This window comes from Meleagris gallopavo, chromosome 12, assembly GCF_905368555.1.
Source record: "Meleagris gallopavo chromosome 12, MGAL_WU_HG_1.1, whole genome shotgun sequence".
In the NCBI taxonomy this organism is placed as follows: Eukaryota; Metazoa; Chordata; class Aves; order Galliformes; family Phasianidae; genus Meleagris; species Meleagris gallopavo.
The window spans coordinates 19,505,321-19,523,240 of NC_139415.1; the positions used below are offsets into that span (position 1 = coordinate 19,505,321).

At 63.0% G+C, this 17,920-nt stretch overlaps 4 protein-coding genes across 11 annotated transcripts; 1 reads left to right on the forward strand and 3 right to left on the reverse strand.

The window, feature by feature from the left end:
* Positions 1–129: 129 nt before the first annotated feature.
* Positions 130–6,675, forward strand: PRC1 (protein regulator of cytokinesis 1). 3 transcript variants are annotated; one of them, XM_085234473.1, is made up of 14 exons: positions 130–271; positions 459–591; positions 665–787; positions 1,031–1,264; positions 1,345–1,515; positions 1,758–1,907; positions 2,177–2,324; positions 2,451–2,587; positions 2,789–2,884; positions 3,047–3,193; positions 3,517–3,627; positions 3,959–4,069; positions 4,440–4,625; positions 5,849–6,675. In XM_085234473.1, the coding sequence occupies exons 1-14, from the start codon at positions 240–242 to the stop codon at positions 5,924–5,926; spliced, it is 1,857 nt and encodes a 618-aa protein (XP_085090599.1). In that variant the 5' UTR covers positions 130–239; the 3' UTR covers positions 5,927–6,675. The 3 variants fall into 3 exon arrangements, with proteins under 3 accessions (XP_085090599.1, XP_085090602.1, XP_085090601.1); XM_085234476.1 differs by having other exon boundaries at positions 4,440–4,548; XM_085234475.1 differs by having other exon boundaries at positions 3,517–3,618.
* Positions 6,091–10,032, reverse strand: RCCD1 (RCC1 domain containing 1). 4 transcript variants are annotated; one of them, XR_014886009.1, is made up of 8 exons: positions 9,882–10,032; positions 9,403–9,754; positions 7,766–7,887; positions 7,586–7,690; positions 7,376–7,531; positions 7,270–7,299; positions 6,665–6,834; positions 6,091–6,376 (listed from the first exon to the last, which is right to left on the reverse strand). XR_014886009.1 is itself a non-coding variant. In XM_085234487.1 (7 exons), exons 1-7 carry the CDS (start codon positions 10,030–10,032, stop codon positions 6,912–6,914), a joined length of 1,143 nt encoding a protein of 380 aa, XP_085090613.1. In that variant the 3' UTR covers positions 6,838–6,911. The 4 variants fall into 4 exon arrangements, 3 of the variants coding, with proteins under 3 accessions (XP_085090613.1, XP_085090614.1, XP_085090612.1); XM_085234487.1 differs by lacking the exons at positions 6,091–6,376; positions 6,665–6,834 and adding an exon at positions 6,838–7,150 and having other exon boundaries at positions 7,376–7,519; XM_085234488.1 differs by lacking the exons at positions 6,091–6,376; positions 6,665–6,834 and adding an exon at positions 6,838–7,013.
* A 58-nt stretch (positions 10,033–10,090) lies between these two features.
* On the reverse strand, positions 10,091–16,609 carry UNC45A (unc-45 myosin chaperone A). 2 transcript variants are annotated; one of them, XM_085234460.1, is made up of 20 exons: positions 16,485–16,609; positions 16,220–16,378; positions 15,645–15,681; positions 15,370–15,545; positions 15,179–15,271; positions 14,755–14,922; positions 14,343–14,511; positions 13,946–14,116; positions 13,637–13,808; positions 13,097–13,397; positions 12,853–12,947; positions 12,629–12,770; positions 12,290–12,430; positions 11,970–12,097; positions 11,704–11,770; positions 11,473–11,586; positions 11,075–11,190; positions 10,875–10,992; positions 10,645–10,800; positions 10,091–10,530 (listed from the first exon to the last, which is right to left on the reverse strand). In XM_085234460.1, exons 1-20 carry the CDS (start codon positions 16,494–16,496, stop codon positions 10,270–10,272), a joined length of 2,796 nt encoding a protein of 931 aa, XP_085090586.1. In that variant the 5' UTR covers positions 16,497–16,609; the 3' UTR covers positions 10,091–10,269. The 2 variants fall into 2 exon arrangements, with proteins under 2 accessions (XP_085090586.1, XP_085090587.1); XM_085234461.1 differs by lacking the exon at positions 16,485–16,609 and having other exon boundaries at positions 15,637–15,681; positions 16,220–16,290.
* Positions 16,610–16,823: 214 nt separating this feature from the next.
* On the reverse strand, positions 16,824–17,797 carry LOC146543578 (protein shisa-like-1a). 2 transcript variants are annotated; one of them, XM_085233951.1, is made up of 3 exons: positions 17,607–17,797; positions 17,109–17,322; positions 16,824–17,034 (listed from the first exon to the last, which is right to left on the reverse strand). In XM_085233951.1, exons 1-3 carry the CDS (start codon positions 17,737–17,739, stop codon positions 16,842–16,844), a joined length of 540 nt encoding a protein of 179 aa, XP_085090077.1. In that variant the 5' UTR covers positions 17,740–17,797; the 3' UTR covers positions 16,824–16,841. The 2 variants fall into 2 exon arrangements, with proteins under 2 accessions (XP_085090077.1, XP_085090076.1); XM_085233950.1 differs by lacking the exon at positions 17,607–17,797 and having other exon boundaries at positions 17,109–17,556.
* Between the last annotated feature and the right edge of the window lie 123 nt (positions 17,798–17,920).

Here is a 17,920-nt window from a genome sequence, read left to right on the forward strand (position 1 = left end):
CGTTTCCAGGTCACGTGATCCGCGTCGAAGTCCGCGCGTGCGCAGCGCGTCGGAGCGGCCTCGCGTAGCCGTTCTCGCTTGCGATTGGGTAGAAACCCCGAAGGCGTTTCGCCGCCATTGGCCGGCGCCCGGCTTGGGGCGGGACCCGAGCGACGGTTGGGGCGGGATCCGCCGCGGCGCTTCAGCCAATGAGCGCCGCCGGGAGGCGAGTTTGAATCGGCGGCCCCGGACGGGCGGCGATGGCGGCGCGGAGCGGAGCCATGAGGAAGAGGTGCGGGGCCGCGAACCGGGACGGGGCCGGGAGCCGGGAGCCGCGAGCCGGGAGGAGGGGCCGGGAGCCGGGCCGGGAGCCGGGCCGGGGCCGGGGCCGCGAATTGGGGCCTCGCTGGGCGCGGGAGCGGGGTTGCGGCGGGCCGGGGCTGCCGTCTGTCGTGCCGCTCAAGCCCCGCTGCCCGCAGCGAGGTGCTGGCGGCCGAGGCCGTGTCGTGCCTGAACCGCGCGCTGTCGGCGCTGCGGGACATCTGGGAGGAGATCGGCATCCCCGAGGAGCTGCGGCTGGAGCGCACCGGCGCCGTGAAGAAGCACATCAAGGTGAGCGGGGCGCCGGGCCGGGCGGGGGGCGGCGGCGGCGGCCTCGGCGTACCCTGAGCGTGCCGTGCCGCAGAGCCTCCTGGACATGATGGTGGCGGAGGAGGAGCACCTGAAGGAGCAGCTGCTGCGGAGCGTCGCCGCGTACCGAAAGGAGATCGACGGCCTCTGCGCGGAGCTGCAGACGGAGCCCTTCCAGGTGAGGGATGCGGCTCTCCAGCCTCCCCAGCCAAAGCTGGGCCGAGCCGAAGGTTTTCTGCCCCCCCCCCTCCCCCCCCCGCCCGGCGCTGGGTGGGGGCTGTGAGGCGGCCGGCGGGGAGCAGTGCTGTGCCTGCTGAGCTCTGCAGCTGCGCCCCGGCTCTGTGCCTAAGGATTTCCGAGTACCTGAGTTACATCCAAAAAGCACTGCAGAGAACAAACCCTGATCCCTGGCTTCTTTTAGACGGCGGAGGGGAGTACCATCCTACAGATGGTGAAGGATTTACATACCCGCGTGGAAGTGTTGTTGAAGCAGAAGAAGGATAGGAAGCAGGAACTGCAGGCCCTGCAGGAACAGGATAAGAACCTGTGTGACATTCTGTGCGTGTCCCTCTTCAGCATTGATGACAGTGCCGTGCCCAGCCTGGACGAGCTGGACCGCTACCGACGGCACGTGGCCTCCCTCAGTGCTGAGAAGGTGAGCAGGAGGGGCCTGGACCTCCGGGGAGGGGGGTTGGAAGGCGCCCACTGGATCTTCATGGGGCCGCTCACCTCCAGGAGCGAAGGCAAGAAGAATTTGTCAGCATCAAGCGGCAGGTCGTCCTCTGCATGGCGGAGCTGGAGCACAGCCCTGACACCAGCTTCGAGCGGGACGTGGTGTGTGAGGACGAGGAGGCCTTCTGCTTGTCCACAGATAACATCGCTAACCTCCAGAGCCTGCTGCAGCAGGTATGTCGGCACGCTGAGCTGGCCTTGCCACGACTGATGGCACTGCGGAGGCTGCCTGGCGGCACGCTGTAAAGGCTGCTTTGTCTGTAGCAAGCCCGTGTGTTAGAATGTACTTCTAGAAGCTTTTCTTGGAAACGTTGGGGGATGAGAGAGGGATGTGAGAGCTGTGGTCTGTGAGCAGCCTCCTTGCATCCCTCAGCGCCAGGCTGTGGCAGTGCTGAACTCACGCTTTCCCTCTGCAGCTGGAGGCACGGCGGGCGCTGAACGAAGCCACGTGCGCAGAGCTGCGCTCCAGAATCACTGAGCTCTGGGAAAGGCTGCAGGTTCCTGAGGAGGAGAGACAGTCTTTTGCAGTGCACATGACTGGATCCAAAGCGAAAACCAGGGAAGCTGTAAGAACCACCTGATGCCATGTGGGAGTGGGAGAGTAAGGGTGGGGCAGCTCTGGGTTTCACACTCGTTTGCTCATCTGGAGTAGAGGAGCAGCTTCCAGCAGTCAGGCATAATGTGAGCAGACTAAATCCTGCCTTCAAGGATTGAGAGGGCTGCGAGTAGGTGCTGATGTTTGGCTCGCTCAGAGGTGGCTTATGCAGAAGTTAAATTGTGTTCTGCTCTTCTACTCCTTTTCTTTTCTGAGTCTGTGCTGTGGTTGTGTTGGCAGTTGAAGCTGGAAGTAGACCGTCTGGAGGAGCTGAAGCTGCAGAACATGAAGTCCGTGGTTCAGGCGATCCGCGCAGAGCTGGCTGAATTCTGGGACAAATGCTTCTACAGCCAGGAGCAGAGGGACGCCTTCAGTCCCTATTACGATGGTGGGTGGTGGCTCTTCCTGTAACTGACTCCCTTGAGGGAGCTGCAGCAGGCCTGCTGCCAAAAAGGGCTGTTGAGTGGTGCAGGGATCCTGGGTGCTTCCTGAACGTGCTGCTGTGTCTCTCCAGAGGATTATACAGAGGCCTTGCTCCAGCTCCATGATATTGAGGTGGGGAAGGTGAAAAGCTACTATGAAACGCACAAGGAGCTGTTTGAGGCTGTTCAGAAATGGGAGGAAAACTGGAAGCTGTTTCTGGAGCTGGAGGTATTGAGTAGTGCTACATCTCTGGGCTGTGCATAGGGGTTGGTGAGGGAATGGGATGCTGAGCCTGGAGCACCAGTGTGACCCGAGATGCAGAGTCTGTGCAGGTGTTGCACCACTAAAGTGACTTCCTCTAGGGCCCGTGGTAGTGCTGGGCAGTGAGGCTGGGCCCCATCTCATAATCTCCTGACTTTTCTGTGCTAGAGGAAAACAGCTGACCCCAGCCGCTTCTCCAACCGCGGGGGGAGCCTACTGAAAGAAGAGAAGCAGCGAGCAAAACTGCAGAAGACTCTTTCCAAGGTGGGTACAGACTTGGAGAAGAAGCTGTAGTCCCGAACGGGCACATGTAACACTGACCAGGGAGAAGCACAGCATTTGGAGCACCAGCAAGGGCTGTCTCTGGGCAGGGAGCTGCCCACCTCCAGTACGACAGCTCCTACACTGCCCTCCTGTTCTGAGCAGCTGCAGGAGGAGCTGGAAAACAGGATCCAGGCCTGGGAGCAGGAGCGTGAGGAGCCTTTCCTGGTGAAGGGACAGCAGTTCATGGAGTATGTGACAGAGCAGTGGCAGCTGTATCGCATGGAGAAAGAGAAGGAGAAACAAGAGCGGGTGAGTGCAGAGCTGAATGTGCCATCCTGGCTTGGCACCGAGCTGTCGGTAAGGAGAGCAGTTCCAGCCCAGGTTCGCTGCCAGCTCCTTAGGGCAGAGGGGCTCTCGCTGCTCTTTTCTGGCTCTGTGTGTGGTCACCTTCTTCAAACAGCAGGGCAGGTGGCTGCCTGCATCTGTGTCGAGCCCCAGCTGCTGCAGACCTGTAGTGTTTGCACCTGTCCTTCCCCTGGCACTGAGTGTTGGAGTAGAAGTTCCATGACGCTGTGTGGCCAGCTGTGTTCTGCTCCTCTGCTCAGATTAGTGAGTATAGATCTTTCACACAGCACCTGAAGAAAAGCCGCCAGATTGAGACAGAGATGATGTATGGGAGCACCCCAAGGACTCCTATCAAGCGTCGAGTGCTTGGCCCCCACACGCCTGGCAAAGTAAGGAAGGTAAACTCTCTGTGTTGGGCATGGAGTGCTTGGCCGAGACCCTACCAGGGCTTGAGCTAGACAAGTACTGTGAGAATAATGGTGTTTAGAGCCCTCCCTCTGGATTTAGTCTTGCAGTGATGCCAGAAGGGCCTAGGCTTATTGCAGCAGCAGCATAAAAGAATCTTATGCTGTAAATGGGTACAGGGAGCGGCTGTGGGCACCTCTGTGCTCTGTGGGGACAATGGGATCTGTCGCCCTGCTCTGGAGCCAGTGTTTCCACTGTGGTTTTCCCGGTGTGGAGCATCCCCTGGCTTCCTCCTCACGCTCTGTATGCTCTGCTTTCCTCCAGCTCAATGGCACTTCTCTCTCCACGGCCACTCCCAACAGCACCATTCGTTCAGCTTTTGGGGCAACTCTCTTCCATTCACCAACGTCTCGGCTGCCACCCTCTGGAGGGAAGGTGAGAGGTTTATGGAGCATCCCTGCTCACAGGGTGGGTTGGTGCGGCGCCGCTGTGCCACACTGCTGTATGACACTGCCAGGCCAGGTTGTGTTCAGCTGCCGCCTCCTGGGCTACGAAGGCTGCTCCGTTGGTACCTGCTCTGCTGGTCAGCCGTGCTGCTGGTAGGATGTTTTGGGGACCAATAGTGCCCAAGTTAAAAGGAGAACGGTAGCATGCAGGAAGTCTTCCTCCAGCCCAGATTTCTGGTGTTTCTGGGCCTTAGACCTAAGACGCAGGGTTTTAGGAGCTTGAAGTGCAGAGCAGCGGCCGCAAGTCCAGCACTGCTGCAGGCTGCCCTCAGCTCACACATCTGCCTCCTGTCCCGCAGCTTGGCCAGGCTCGGACCCCCATCTGCATGGCTGCGAAGCCCCCCCGGCCCGGACACAGGGAGCGGAACAAGGAGAACCTGTCACAGCTGAACGGAACCACCCTGAGCGGTGGGTGCAGCCCCGCAGCCCCTGCCCAGCGTAACCACAGCGTTAATTCTGTTGCCAGCACCTATTCTGAGTTTGCGGTAATTCACCTCTTCTGAACGTGCCTCCCCTCACTGGGCTGCACCCGGGCTGCGCTTCCTGCTCCTCCCGGAGCACCGCAGGGCCACCGCTGTGCACAGCCCAACCTCTGCCCTGCGCAGAGCGGCTGCTCCTGCCAGCACCCACGGCACCAGCTGCTGCCTCCGTGTCAGGAGCTTCAACTGAAGTTTGGTGACCGAGGCCAAGCGCTGCTCCATCATTTGCAGGCCCTGAGCAGCCCAGTGGGGATTTGATATTTGCACAGGAGGACGGTGATGCTTGGCTCCCACCTGCCCCTGCAGGAGCAAAGCTGTGCCTTTGACACGGTTCTGTTGTGCCAGGCCTCCTCCATAGCCCTGCTGTAGTAATGCAGCTGTTCTCCAGACCTGGGTCTGCTCCCAGCTGCTTAACAGAGAACTTCCATGTGGTTTGAAGCAGTGTGTCATGGCGGGCGTGCCCCATTCCAGTCCAGAGAGGCCTGGGTAGCTGGCAGCAGCAGCACTCTGTCGCTGTACTAACAGTCACTGGGAGAAGGGAGGGTGGGAGCCTTTTCCTGCAGCCTGCATGGCTTCATCAGTGCATGTGCTGTGCTCTCAGCCCATGGGGAGGGATCCCTGTGCCACTTGTTCTGCGGGCATGAGGTGTGCTGGGTGAGCAGAGGCTCCCAGGGGTGCGGAGGAGGGTGATCTCTGCTGTGGGATGGAGCTTTGCAGCCCAGAGGCTTCTGCCCTTCAGACTTTCATGTCCAAGCACTAACCTCTTCTGCCTCATACAGATGTAAGCGTCGCTCCCCGTGGCAGTTGAGCAAGTGCTGAAGCTGCCCTGACACCAAGCCCAGCTCCCATGCATGTGTGCTGCTCCTGCTGGGCAGGGGCAGGGACCTGCAGAGCTCCCTTCTGCAGCTGCATGCTGCTGTCTGCACCCACCCCCTGCCTGTGCTCTTGCTTCCCCTCCCTGCAGCTGAGGGACACCTGGATGGGGCTGAGAGCTGCCCAGGACCAGCACTGTGTGCGCTGCCAGCTGCAGGAGGGAGGACTATGTACCACTGCTTCTGGGATGCTCCCAGTTCTCTCCCAGCTACTGGGAGCAAATCCTTCTGTCTCTTAAAGCAAGAGGGCAGGGCTTTGTCTTCTCAAACAAACAAGCAGCAGCTTTGTCTCCGTGGCCCCTGGCACAGCCGCCCTCTCCCACCCCTCATCCCTCTCTCTGCTTCTTGTATCCACAGCGTGAACTCTCAAAGGCCTCCAGGTGTGATACCAGCTCCCGCATCCTCAACTCCACCACCACCAATGCCTTCTGCTGAACTGCTGCCTTGGGCTCCAGCTCTCTGTAGTCGTAGTGAGTCGCTGTTCTGGCAGCTCCTGGCCCCAGGGGCTGCTGCTCTCAGTTTTAGTGAGTACCCCTGCCAGCCCGGCTCTGCAGTGTGGGGGGGTTCCCACCTGTGAGGGCAGCAGCTGAAAGGGACGCTTTTAACATTTTGTTTTTATTTGGGAAACTCTTGCAAATATTTGTGATTAAAGATTTAAGATTTGAAGACAGTCTGGGGGTAGTCTAGGAGTGGATGCTGCAGCCCAGTGGGGTGGTGGTGCAAGGGCACAGGGCTTTAGCTGAGGTTTCCCTAGCACCCACACTGGGCTGCAGCCTGGTCCCAGCATATCGTCTCTCCTAGGAAGGCAGTGTGGGCATCTGTGTCCTGCAGGTGCCCTGTGCTCCTGGAGCTCAGCACACTGCTTCCCTGCATCCTCTGCCCTTCCTGAAACATGCAGAGGTCAGAGCTGGAGGCACAGTCCCAGCAGCTACTTGAGCTGTGGTAGGACCAAAGCCAACAGCCGCCAGTGCTGCCCCTTCCCCTGTTCTGCTCCAGTTGCATTCAGCAGTAGAACATGCTGGGTGGTAGTTAGCACCTTTCTTAGCTCAGTCCTTGATCATGACTAATTTGCACCTTGTTATCACTACAGCCCCCCACCTGCTGTTACTTATACCCGAAGTTCTGTCTCCTTACTCTGTAACTGTATATACTGTTCATGAGAATAATGCATACCTGTATATATAGCCACTGCTGTTCGTGTGTTTGTTGGGATGACCAAAATCTCTGTTCTCAGAGCCTGGAGGGGGCAGAGCGAGGGCTGGGCACTTCCCCCTCCCCTCTTATCTCTCTAGGGTCTGGGACAGACAGCCATCACTTGTAAGCACCATGAAGCACTACTGCCACTGTTAAAAAAAATAAGATTTAATAAATACGTTTGTTCTGTGTCATCTTCAGCAGCAGCACCACTCCAGCACTGAGGTCAAGGATGGGGGCCGAGCTCCTCGGGGCAGCTCCCAATCTCAGTTCCAGCTTGCAGAGCTGGGGCTGTGCTGGACAGGTGGGAGCCCCGCGTCCCTCCGTGCTGCAGGACACAGACATACGTGTTCCAGGGCCCACACACCACCTCCTGCGCCCGCAGCCCCTCAGCCCAGAGCTGCTCCACACGCCGTGGGTGGTCACAACTGGCACGGTCCCCGTGCCCAAGCTGCCCGTATTTACCTGCAGGCACAGCAGTGCATACTGGGGCCTGGTGCTGCCTGGTGGAGGGATTCACCCCCGGGACAGCACCGCAAACCACCCCCAATATAAGCGATAAAGGAGTGAAACCAAAGGCTTACCCCAGCCCCAGGTGTACAACTCTCCGCCTCCTGCAATCAGGACAGTGCCATTAGCCCCCAGCCTGGGGCTGCAGGACTCCCCCCTCCCCCGTCCCTGGGCACTCACGTGTGACCGCAGCCGTGTGCCGTGAACCGCAGCTCACTGCAGCCACAGCCGGCTCCAGCGGGAGGTCCAGCAGGGCCGGGAAGGCCTGGATGGAGATGAAGGCAGGGCCTGGCGGCTCCTCAGGCAGCGGCGGCTCTTCGGGCCCTGCGCACAGCACTGCTCAGCCCCACAGATGAGCCCAGCACTGCTGCAGCCCCCCGGTGTCCTCACCTGCACCCACGTCCTCATCCTCTGCCTGCTCTTCTGCCACCGCCCGGGAGGGCAGCCCCAGTTGGCCCGACTCGTTCCAGCCCCAGACGTAGAGGTCTCCGCCATCTGCAGAGGATGCGTCCCGGTCAGGGCACAGGGGAGCTGCCACCCCGTGCCCCCGGGCAGCGCCGAGCCCCTCACCGCTGATGCAGGCCGAGTGCCACCCGCCAGCTGCCACCGCCCTCATGGACACACCGCCCAGGGCCTCCACCAGCCGCGGCCGCTGCTCCGATTCCAGGCTGCCGTGGCCGAGCTGCCCGTGCCTGTGGGGAGACGCACGGACAGGCAGAAGGGCACAGACAGATGCCTCCCCCACCACCCCTCGCCCCGTGCCTGCTGCCCCTCTGCAGCTGCGTGCAGCTCAGTCCTAAGGGCTGCACAGTGCAGTAGCTGTGTGCAACCCAACCATGTGCGACACAATGGCAAAGCGAGCCCTGAGTTTACGCATCACTCCCCAGTCACACCGCCGCTGTCTGAGCTTCGGTCACAGCACGGCTCAGCACAGCCGCCCCTTCAGCCCCCAGGTACAGACCTGGAGAGAGGGAATTCCCTGCAGGGCCGCGTTTGGGCTCAGCAGGCAGCTGAAGGCAGCAGTGCCAAGCACAGCGCCGGGACGCGGCTGCAGTCGCCCCGAGCACACGGCGTACAGCACAGCAGCAGTGGCTGTGATCGTCACAATTTTGCTGAAGCAGAAAGGGCTGTACTAAACCAAGAAGTCCATTTGGGTTGGTGTTACAATCAGAAAAATCAATGAGGTGGAAAGGGACTAATGGAATGGTGTTACAGAGAAAAAGAAAAGTGCTCACCCATTCCTGTTCCTGAACGTCTGGGCTCATGAGGAAAACTCTACCAAGGAGGGATCTCCAACCAGGCATCCCTCCCCAGTGGCATCAGCCCTGAAATGAGCCCTAAGAGAGGTGCGGCCAGGCTGCACCCATCCTGCCCCACAGCTGCACTGCCTTCACCTGCGCTCCCAGGGCTGACCGGTCCTTTCCCCAGGTGCTCAATCAGTGGGTCAGGACGTGACTCAGCAGCTCCCACACAGGTTGGGGAAAAGGGAGGAATCAGATTTGGGTGAGGGCTGCTGAGGGCAGCACTGTCAGCCCCACACCCACACGGCTGCAGCTGCCCAGGCCCAGCACAGCTCTGGGCGCAGCTCGGCGCCCTCTGAAATACAGAAACCATGGGCAGAAACCTTTCCTTTAATGGGAAGGAAACAACAGTGTTAATATCCATAAATGCAAGCACCACTGAGCCAATTCTGTCTGCTATGACAACCGCTGCCTATGACAACAGCCACCAAACTCACTGAACAGAGGGCGTGAAACCAAACGCAGCCTCACCGACCCCGAGCGCTGCAGGGGGAGCCGGTCCTGTTGGCACCGTGCTGCCAAATGCCGGGAATCGCCTCCATCAGCTTCGTCTCGCGTAAGCAGCAAAGAGATGAACAAACAAACCTTCCCATAGAGCCCAGCACGGGCAGTGCCCCCCCCGACCCAGAGCCACGCCGGGCCCCCAGCGGGGCACTCAGCGTCTGCAGGGCGCAATGAAGAACCGAGACCGAAGTTACTCGTTGCAGTCAGTGTTTATGTGTAGCAGCAGCACGAGGAACAGCGGGAGCTCGGGTTGCTAACGGGTGCGCTTACCGCTCAGCCGCCTCCCTAAGCAGGTGATCGCTTCGTTATCTGACAGTGCCGAATAGCCCACGGCCACCGCGGAGCCCCGAACCCACGCGGCCGGACGGCTCCGCCACACCTCCGCCCCGCAGCCCCGCTCACCTGCCGCCTCCCCAGCCGTACACCTCCCCGGCCGCTCCCAGCCCCACGACGTGTTCGTGTCCCAGCGCCAACGCGCGGAGCGGCAGCGCTCCGGGCAGCGCCGTGTAGAAGGGCGGCCGCGGGGCCACGAAGCCGTCCGGCAGCAGCGGCAGCGCGGGGCGCGATCCCGGCGGCAGCGCTCGGCTCCACGCGGGCTCCCCCCGCAGCTCTCCCCGCAGCGCCGCCGCGCGGGGCCACGCCTCGACCGCCGCCCCCCGCAGCAGCACCGCGTGCGTCTCCGACGGCAGCGCCGCCTCGCAGTCCTCGGGCAGCGGCCGCCGCCGCCCCGCGCTGAGCACCTCCAGCCCGGAGCCTGCGGGAGCGGCGGGGTCAGCGGCCCGGGGCGGGTCGGAACCCCGTTGGGAACCGAGCACCGAGGGGGGGTCGGAGGGCGGCACGCGGAGGAGACTCGGGGCATGGGAGGGGGGCGGGGGGCTCACCCGTCTGCAGCACCGCGTAGCTCCACGCGGGCCACACGCGGCGGATGCCGTCGCCGCTCGGCTCCAGCCGGTGCCGCCCCGGCCCCGCGTCCCCCGCCGCCTCCTCGGCGCTGAGGCCGAACAAGAACCAGAAGCGGCGCTGAGCCGCCATGGCGGGGGTGGGGGGGGCGGAAGGGAGCGGGCGGGGCCGGAGGGACGGGAGGCGGAGCCGTCGTTAAAGAGCAGCTTTAGTGCGTCGGGCGGGGCCGGGAGCCCGGTAAGGCACAGGCGGTGGCGGAGGCGGCGGTGCGGCCCCGGGGTTGCGGTTCGCCACCCCCCGCAGGCGGAGCGGCGACCGGAGCGGACCCCGCGCAGCGCGGTGAGCCCGGTGAGCCCGAGCGGGGCAGCGTCACTGCTGGCGCGGGTTGGGCTCGATGAGGCCGTACGCCACAGCCCGCTCCAGGCTCTCCTGGGCCGCCTGCGCCACTCGGGGTTTCTCCTTGTCCTTGGCCAGCACCGACAGGATCTCCAGCATCTCGCTGGCGATGAGCTGCTCGGCCACCTCCCGCGCCGCCGCCATCATGTTCATCACCACCACGGCCCCGCGGTGCTGCAGCTCGGCGCTGGGGCTCAGCAGCAGCGCCTGCAGGATCTCCAGCCAGTGCACCGTCTGCGGGCGCGGCGTGACGCGCTCAGAGAGCGGGACCCCCGCCCCGAGGCGTAGGGCAGAGGTGCCCCCCCCGCGGGCAGCCCGGGGCCGCAGGCAGGCAGCCCCCACACTCACCACCTGCGGGATCCTCTTGCAGACGGGGGCGTGCAGTGCCGTCAGCATGGCCAGCGTCCCCGAGGCCGCCCGCCGCAGCTTCTCGTCCTCCTCCCCGCTGTACAGAACCATCAGCTTCAGGCGGTCGCTGCCCTCGTCCAGGAACAGCTCCTGCACCTGCAGGCGAGGCGGGGGCTCACAGTGCAGTGCGGCGCAGAGGGGCTGCACGCCCCCGGCCGAGACGCCCTCACCTCCTTGCTCATGGCCATGTTGCACATGCACTCGGTAGCAGCCAGGCGGATCAGCTCGTGCTCCTCAAACATGTATCCCTCGATCATGGGCACAGCCCTCTCCTTCAGGATCTTCTGCCTATGGCAAGGCAGCAGTGAGCAGCTCCCGCCCTGCGCTGGCCCCGCGCCCTCTCCCCCCAGCCCCTGCCCCGCGCCCATACCGCAGCCGCTCGCTGATGCCAGCCAGATTGGTCAGCGCCATCAGCCCCTCAAAGTTCTCCAGGCCTGAGCGCTGCAGGTGCAGCAGGCTGACCAGGGGCCGGACCACCTCGTAGATCTGTGGAAGACAGCAGCGCAGAGCTCAAACTCTCCCCCTTACAGAGCAGGGGCTGAGCGCAGTAGAAAGGCAGAGGAGCTCACACAACCAGGCCTAGGCAGTTAGGCCGCTATGGAGACCACCGTGCCTCCTCAGCCCAACGCCCTCCCCAGGCAGACCCCTGCCTATCTGCAGCAGCGGCGGCGAGGCTCCATCACAGCCCCTTCTGCCTGCCGCTGCCCTGCAATACTCCGACCAGCCCTTGGGCAGGTCCAGTCCCCAGCCCACAGCCGTGACACCGACCCGCTCCCCAGGGAACGCCATCTCAGGGTTGGAGGTGATGGTGATCTTTGCCAGGGCCTGAGCTGCCTTGGTCTGCCCCACTTCGGTGCCCTCCAGGGACAGCGGGATGAGAGCCTGCAGATAGAGATGCATCAGCCAGGTCACAGCAGCCTCAGCTGTTCCCAGGCTTATGTACGAGCTCCAGACCTCCCAAAGAGCAGGCCAGGGGCACCGTAGCACCCGTCAGCTCACCTTTCCTCCTCCCTGTGCGACCACACTGCCTCGGTCCTCTGCCTCCGCCACCAGGGCCAAGAACACCCTGCAGACAGGGCAGCACTAGTTGGAACTGAGGACTTGCCATGCTGAGTCCCAGCACCACCCAGTGACTGACAGCGAGCCCAGGCAGTACTGGCTGCCCACACACCCCCACCTGTTCCCAGAAGCCTGGGTTCACCAGAAGCACCAAGCCTGCAGGCAGGGCAAACTTAAGGCAGCTCCCACCGTGCCCTGCCCCATACCTGGAGATCAGCTCCCGACAGGAGTTGGTCAGCGCTGGGTTCTCACTCTTCACCACACAGGCCAGAGCAGACACCACACCAGCCGTCAGCAGCTTCCGCACGCGTCGCTTCACAAAGTCTGGCTTGTCCTGTCCCAGAGGCAGGACCACCACTCACTTTGGAACCAGCACACAACTTGCCGCTGCTACCTGACCATGCTGCCAACCTCCCAAAGGCATCAAGGCGGTACCTTCAGACACCTCTGTCCCACCCACACATTTTCCTGTGGGGCTGTGGGTCCCCACAGCTCCTGAGACCAGCCACCAGCCATGCCCTCTCACCTTGGGGTGCTGCTCTGGAATGTGCTGCTTGGCATACTTGGCCAGCTCCAGCATCTGTGGGTCTGGCTCCTCGTGGTCGTAGCTGTTGGTGCAGTTCACCAGTGTGGAAGCAACAGCATAGAGAACACTCCTATCTTCTGACTGCAATGGTAACCGAGCACTGATTGCAGCCATGGCAGAGGACACATGTGGGCTTGAGCCCAGTCAGCAGCACCAAGCCCCTCCACACACCCCAGCCACAGCCCCACAACCTCTCCAGCAGGAGGGACAGGTGGGCACGTTCCTCCAGCACCAGTATTCCCCCGACCCAAGTCCCCCTCCATCGTGCTCAGCACTCACCTTTGTCAGCTGAAACATGGCCTGCATTGCTGCCTTGTCCTCTACAAACTCCTCCTTGACGTCAGCATCAAATGTGAGGTAAGCCAGGCCCTCCACAGCCCAGCGCCGCGTGCCGGCATCAATTGTCTCATTGCACAGCCACCTGCAAGATGGCCCCCGTCAGTCCTTGCTGCGCACCCGCCCAGCTCCTGCTCCCATCACACCCCACAGTTCTCAGCACTCACTTGCGGCACTGCTTGGCTAATTTCATCGTGGAGCCCTCGGCAAACTGCTTCATGCTGAAGTCGGTGCCTCCAGCAGACCCCAGCTTGCACAGTCCCTGTGGCCAGAAGCAGAGTGTGAGAGCAGGAAAGGCTGTGGTGTCCCAGGCACACCTGTAAGAGCCCCCAACCAGAAACAAGATGGCAGCAAAGCCCAGCCCCACCCAACAGCTCGGTGCAGCCGCTCCTCCCGCCCCGCTGTGCTCACCACCAGCGCACGGATGCGGATGCTGTCCCTCTCACTGTGCTTGTAGATCTCCTTGAGCAGGCTGACCCCATTGGCAGTGATGAAGGAGGCACGCTTGGCCTTGTCAGCTGCATGGATCAGAGCCTCCACTGCTACCAGCTGGTGGGCCTCGTGGACGGAGGCGCAGAGGGACAGTATGCTGTCCATGATCCCCTCCAGCTCCAGCACCCTGTTCCCAGCTTCCGAGGGGCCCTGCAGCAGGCACGACACTGTCTGGATGGCCCGCAGCTTCCCAGCCAGCTCCTGCCCCTCGAACCAGCTCCTGCAGTGGAAGAACATTCAGAAGGACAAGGCTGATCCCGAACACCGCCTCCAGCCCCTCGCAGCCCTGCCCTGATAGACCCCAAGCTCTGCAGGTCTCTGGTGGTCTGCACTCTACTTTCACCAGTAAAAGCAAGAAATAGGAGTGCTGTCACTTACAGCGGAGACAGACACAGCAGCAAAAACCTCCTGACCAAGAAGGACTCTGTCCTATGCAGCCCCAGGGAATCCCAGGCTCACCTCACATAGTCCTCACACAGGTGGTGGAAGTTCTCCCTCTCAGCATCGCATTTCAGGTCATCATAAAGCTTACTCAGAAGGACCGAGGCACTCATCCGGCTGTTCTCTGTCACAGGCAGGCTGCCCGGAGCCCCACACACAGTGCTTCCCACCTCCAGGATCTTCTTCAGGCCTAGGAGCACCTAGAGCTCAGGTGCCTGACGAGGTGCAAAGTGGGGTGCGCAGGTGCCTTGCAGAGCCAAAGCACACAGCACCCCAAGGCAGAAGGGTGTGGTGCCCCAGTGAGATGCTGCAGCCTGTTTCACTCACCCTGGTCGATCACCCAGAGGCTCATGCTGTTGTTGATATCCTTCGGTGACTTCCTGGGCACCACCTTGATGAGCAAGTTAAGGGCATTGTCACGGCCGTGAGCAGAGGCCCCTTCCAGAGATAGCAGCTCCAGGAGATCCTTGATCAGCACTTTCTGTTCCTTGGAGGAATCTTCCAGGAGAGACAGTGCCAGCAGTCAGTGCCCTGCACACAGGCCTCACCCCATCACAGTAAGGCTGGCAAGTCACACTGTTGGGACAAGGGGCTCCTGATCCCCATCTCAAGGTCATATTAATCCAGGCCCAGTGGAAGGGAGCTGCAGCAATGTAAGCAGCAGGACAAAGCTCCCTTAGTCCTCCCTGCACCACATCAGCCAGCTGGGGCAGCAGGCACTCACCCAGCACCACTGCATCCTCCTTGCCACGGAAGTCCTTCTGCATCCCCTCCTTCAGAGAATCAAACATCACATGCAGGAGGTTGCAGGCAGCCAAAGAAACCTGCTCGTGCTCCACACCCAGCACTGCCGAAAGACGCGAGGACCCCAGCTCTGTCAAGATGGCCATGGACTGTAGGTGGAAGCAGAGGCGTTTTCTCGAGACTGGGGAAACTCTGGCACTCCCCAGCACCTTATCAGCTCTGACAGCTCAAGCCCGGCAAGTAACAAATCAAAGCCCCACTGCTCAGCAGGGCTGTGGCCTGACACAGGCAGCAATGTTCCCTGGCCTGACAAACTCCACAGTTTTCCCAATGTGGACATCCCCTGCTCCAGGATTCCTCACACAGGAGAGCTGGGCTCTGCTATAACCTACCCGGGAGCGGTGCCCAGAGCACAGCCCCACCAGGGTGCGCAGGGCCGCCAGCATCAAGTCAGCCTTGGCTGTGTCAAGCAACTGCGTCAGGAGCCGCACACCATCACTCTGGAATATTTTTTCTGCTCCAGCCTCTTCCCGCGCCAGTACAATCAGGTTCTGCGCAGCCTGCGAAAGGAGAGGTGCATTTGGGTCACCAGCCCACCAGAACAGAGCTCCCTGCACACAGGGAACTCACCAGCAGGGCGCCCACAGGGCAGCCAAAGCAGCCACAAGCACCCAATCACCACTCCCAGTCTCCAAGGATGGTATTCTGCTGGCAGGAAGCCCAATCTCCATAGGACAGAAAAGTTCAGCCAGCAGCGCTGACCTGAGAGTACAGTTCTTTCTACCCAAGCCACCTTGTGTGTCCTGGAGTTCAGACCTTTTGCTTCTTGTCCACATCCTTTTCTTGGGGATCCAGCAAAATCTGAAACATCTGTTCCACCTTCGAGTCCGTACAGGACATGGTCTTCATCTGAGAGAGATTGGGAAGAGCAGCTCAGCCCTCGCTGCTCCCTTGAGCCTACTGCACCCAGAGGGCACGCAGGAGCCCTCGCACCATCTACTCCTCACCTTCTCATGCATGCTGCTCCCCAGGGCGCGCAGGGCCTCCTGGAAGGCCTTGTTCTTGGGCTCCAGGCTCACACACCTCTGCAGGTCGCTGACAGCCTGGTCCAAACGGCCCAACTTCTGCAGCGCCTGACTCCGACGGAACAGCGCCTTCACGTCCCGGCCGTCGGCTTCAATGGCTGCAGAGGAGTGAGGAAGCTGTCACAGAGGCCCCGCACTGCTCCAGCCTGCCCCAGTGAGCAGCACGTGGAAGGTGGTTCCCAGCCACACCTGACTACCTTTAGATGCATCTGCTTCTGCCTTGGTATAATCCTCCTGCAAAGAGAGTCAGTGAGAAGGAAATCTCAGCACACTGCCCATGGTGGCTGCACTCACCCCCACCCGCTGTGCCCTGCTTCAGGAAGAAGGAGCAAGGAAACAGCCACGGAGTTTAGGGACGGAAACAACGCCGCGGAGGACTGGAAGCAGCACAGCGGTGTGCCCTGCCCCGCCCAGAGCACGGCCCACACAGGGTCCACAAGGGTCCCTATCGCCCCGACACTTCTCGAGCCCCTACCCGAGCCCCTGCAGCTCACTGCACCCTGCCCCACAACAGCTCCCGACAGGAAACCAGAGCAACCGGAGATCCGGGGCCGCCTGAGGAGCAGGCCCAGGATGCCCGCAGGCCCAGGATGCCCGCAGGCCCAGGATGCCCGCAGGCCCCGACACAAACAGCAGCGCACGGGGGCAGAACATCAGCCACCGGCGGGGCCGGGAGAAAAGAGGCGCAGAGGGAAGTCACGGAGCCGAGCCCATCCCATCCCGTCCCGTCCCGTCCCGTCCCGTCGGGCAGCTCCCCGCTCTCCCGTCTCACCAGTTTCAGGTAACACGCGGCGCGGTTGCGGTGCAGCACGGCGCGCTCCGGTTCGGCCTGGCAGAGGCTCAGCGCCCGCGTGTAGGCGGCGAGGGCCGCGCCGTGATCCCCGGCCTGGAACAGCGCGTTGCCGCGCTCCCGGAGCTGCCCCGCCGTCACCTGCCAACGGCACCGAACGGCATAGGGCAGAGTCCGAGGCCCGGCTGGAACCCGACGAGGCCCCCCGGCGGCCCCGTTTCCCCCGCCCGGCCCGGCGCTCCCTCACCGCCTCCTCCATCGCGCCGCTCTCGCCACGCCCGTGACGTCACCGCCCATCGCCGGGGGAACCGGGCGGTGGCTCCGCGTCACGTGACGGAGGGCGTCGGCGGTGTGGCGAGGGAGGGCCTACAGCGCCCCCCTGCGGCCCGGCGGTGCGGTCGCCGGCCACGTGCGGCCTCGTGAGAGCGCTCCCCCGCCGTGACCCCGCGCGCCACCTGTCGTGACCTCCCGTGACCCCCCCCCCCTCCGTGCCCCCACCCCCGAGAGCCCCACGTGTGCCCCCACCCCGCTGCCCTCCCTCGTTCCCCCTCCCTCCCCGTGCCCCTTTTCTGCCCTCCCCCACCCCGCACTGGGCACCGGGACCCTACGCCCCCCCGCCGGCAGCGCGCGGTGCCGCGGCTGCGGGGCTGGAGGAGCGGCAGGGCAGGCAGCGGGCACGGGGCAGGCGGCGGCCGAGGGCGCAGCGCTGGGTGCGGTAGAAGTGGGCGAGGTCGAGGGCCACGAGGAGCAGCACGAGCAGCCCGTAGAGCCCCACGAAGGGCAGCGCCAGGGGGTGCCTGCGGGGCGGGGGCAATCAGCGCCGGGCACTCCTCGGTGCCACCGCCCCGCAGCGCCCCGCAGCGCCGCTCACCGCAGCAGGCCGGGCGCGGGCAGCCCGCTGATGTTGAGCCCGGTGAGCGCCTCCACGCCCAGCCGTGAGCAGCAGCCCTTGAGGGCGTGCGGGCCGGGCTGGCAGCAGTAGCGGTGCGCGGCCGGGTCCGTCAGGCGTGGGCAGTAGAAGCCGGGGTGGTAGCGGCCGTCAGGGCCCACGTAGCCCTCACACAGGTGCAGGTTCTGTAATGAGGCTGCGGTGGGAGCAGCGGGGCCGAGGTCACAGCACCTGTGTGAGCTACTGCAGGAGGGGGCAGCCCTGGCCCAGCTCCGGTTCCCCCAGGTCTTCCCACCCCACGCGTTGCCCGGGACCAGCTTCCGCACGACCATCACCCCCGGCGCAGACCATCGTCCCCCGGCCCTGACCGGCACGGCTCCGCCCAGGGCCACCGGGAGCACTCCGGGGATGCAGCCCAGGAGCAACGCGGGGGACGAGTGGCTCCTGCCCCCGCCTCGCGAGGCGGGCAAAAGCCCATACCTGTCCCAAGGACGCCAGGAGCTGCAGCGAGGAGCAGGAGCCCACCCAGCATCTTCCCCGCCATACTGGGGTGAGGCAGCTGAGGCAGAAACCGCAGCCCTTCCTGCGCCCGCCTCCGGAGCCTCGCAACCATTAGAGCCTGCACTTAGTGCCCTGCTCCACAGGGACGGTGGGCAGGAGGCGGGAGCATCGCTAATGAGCTTCTTAGGGCTGTGCGAGGGGCCACGGGCACCATGCCCATCCTGCGGCGGGACACAGAGTCCTATCCGCGCCAGGCAGGCACTTGGCCCTGCTGGGTCCTGGTGTCATGGCTG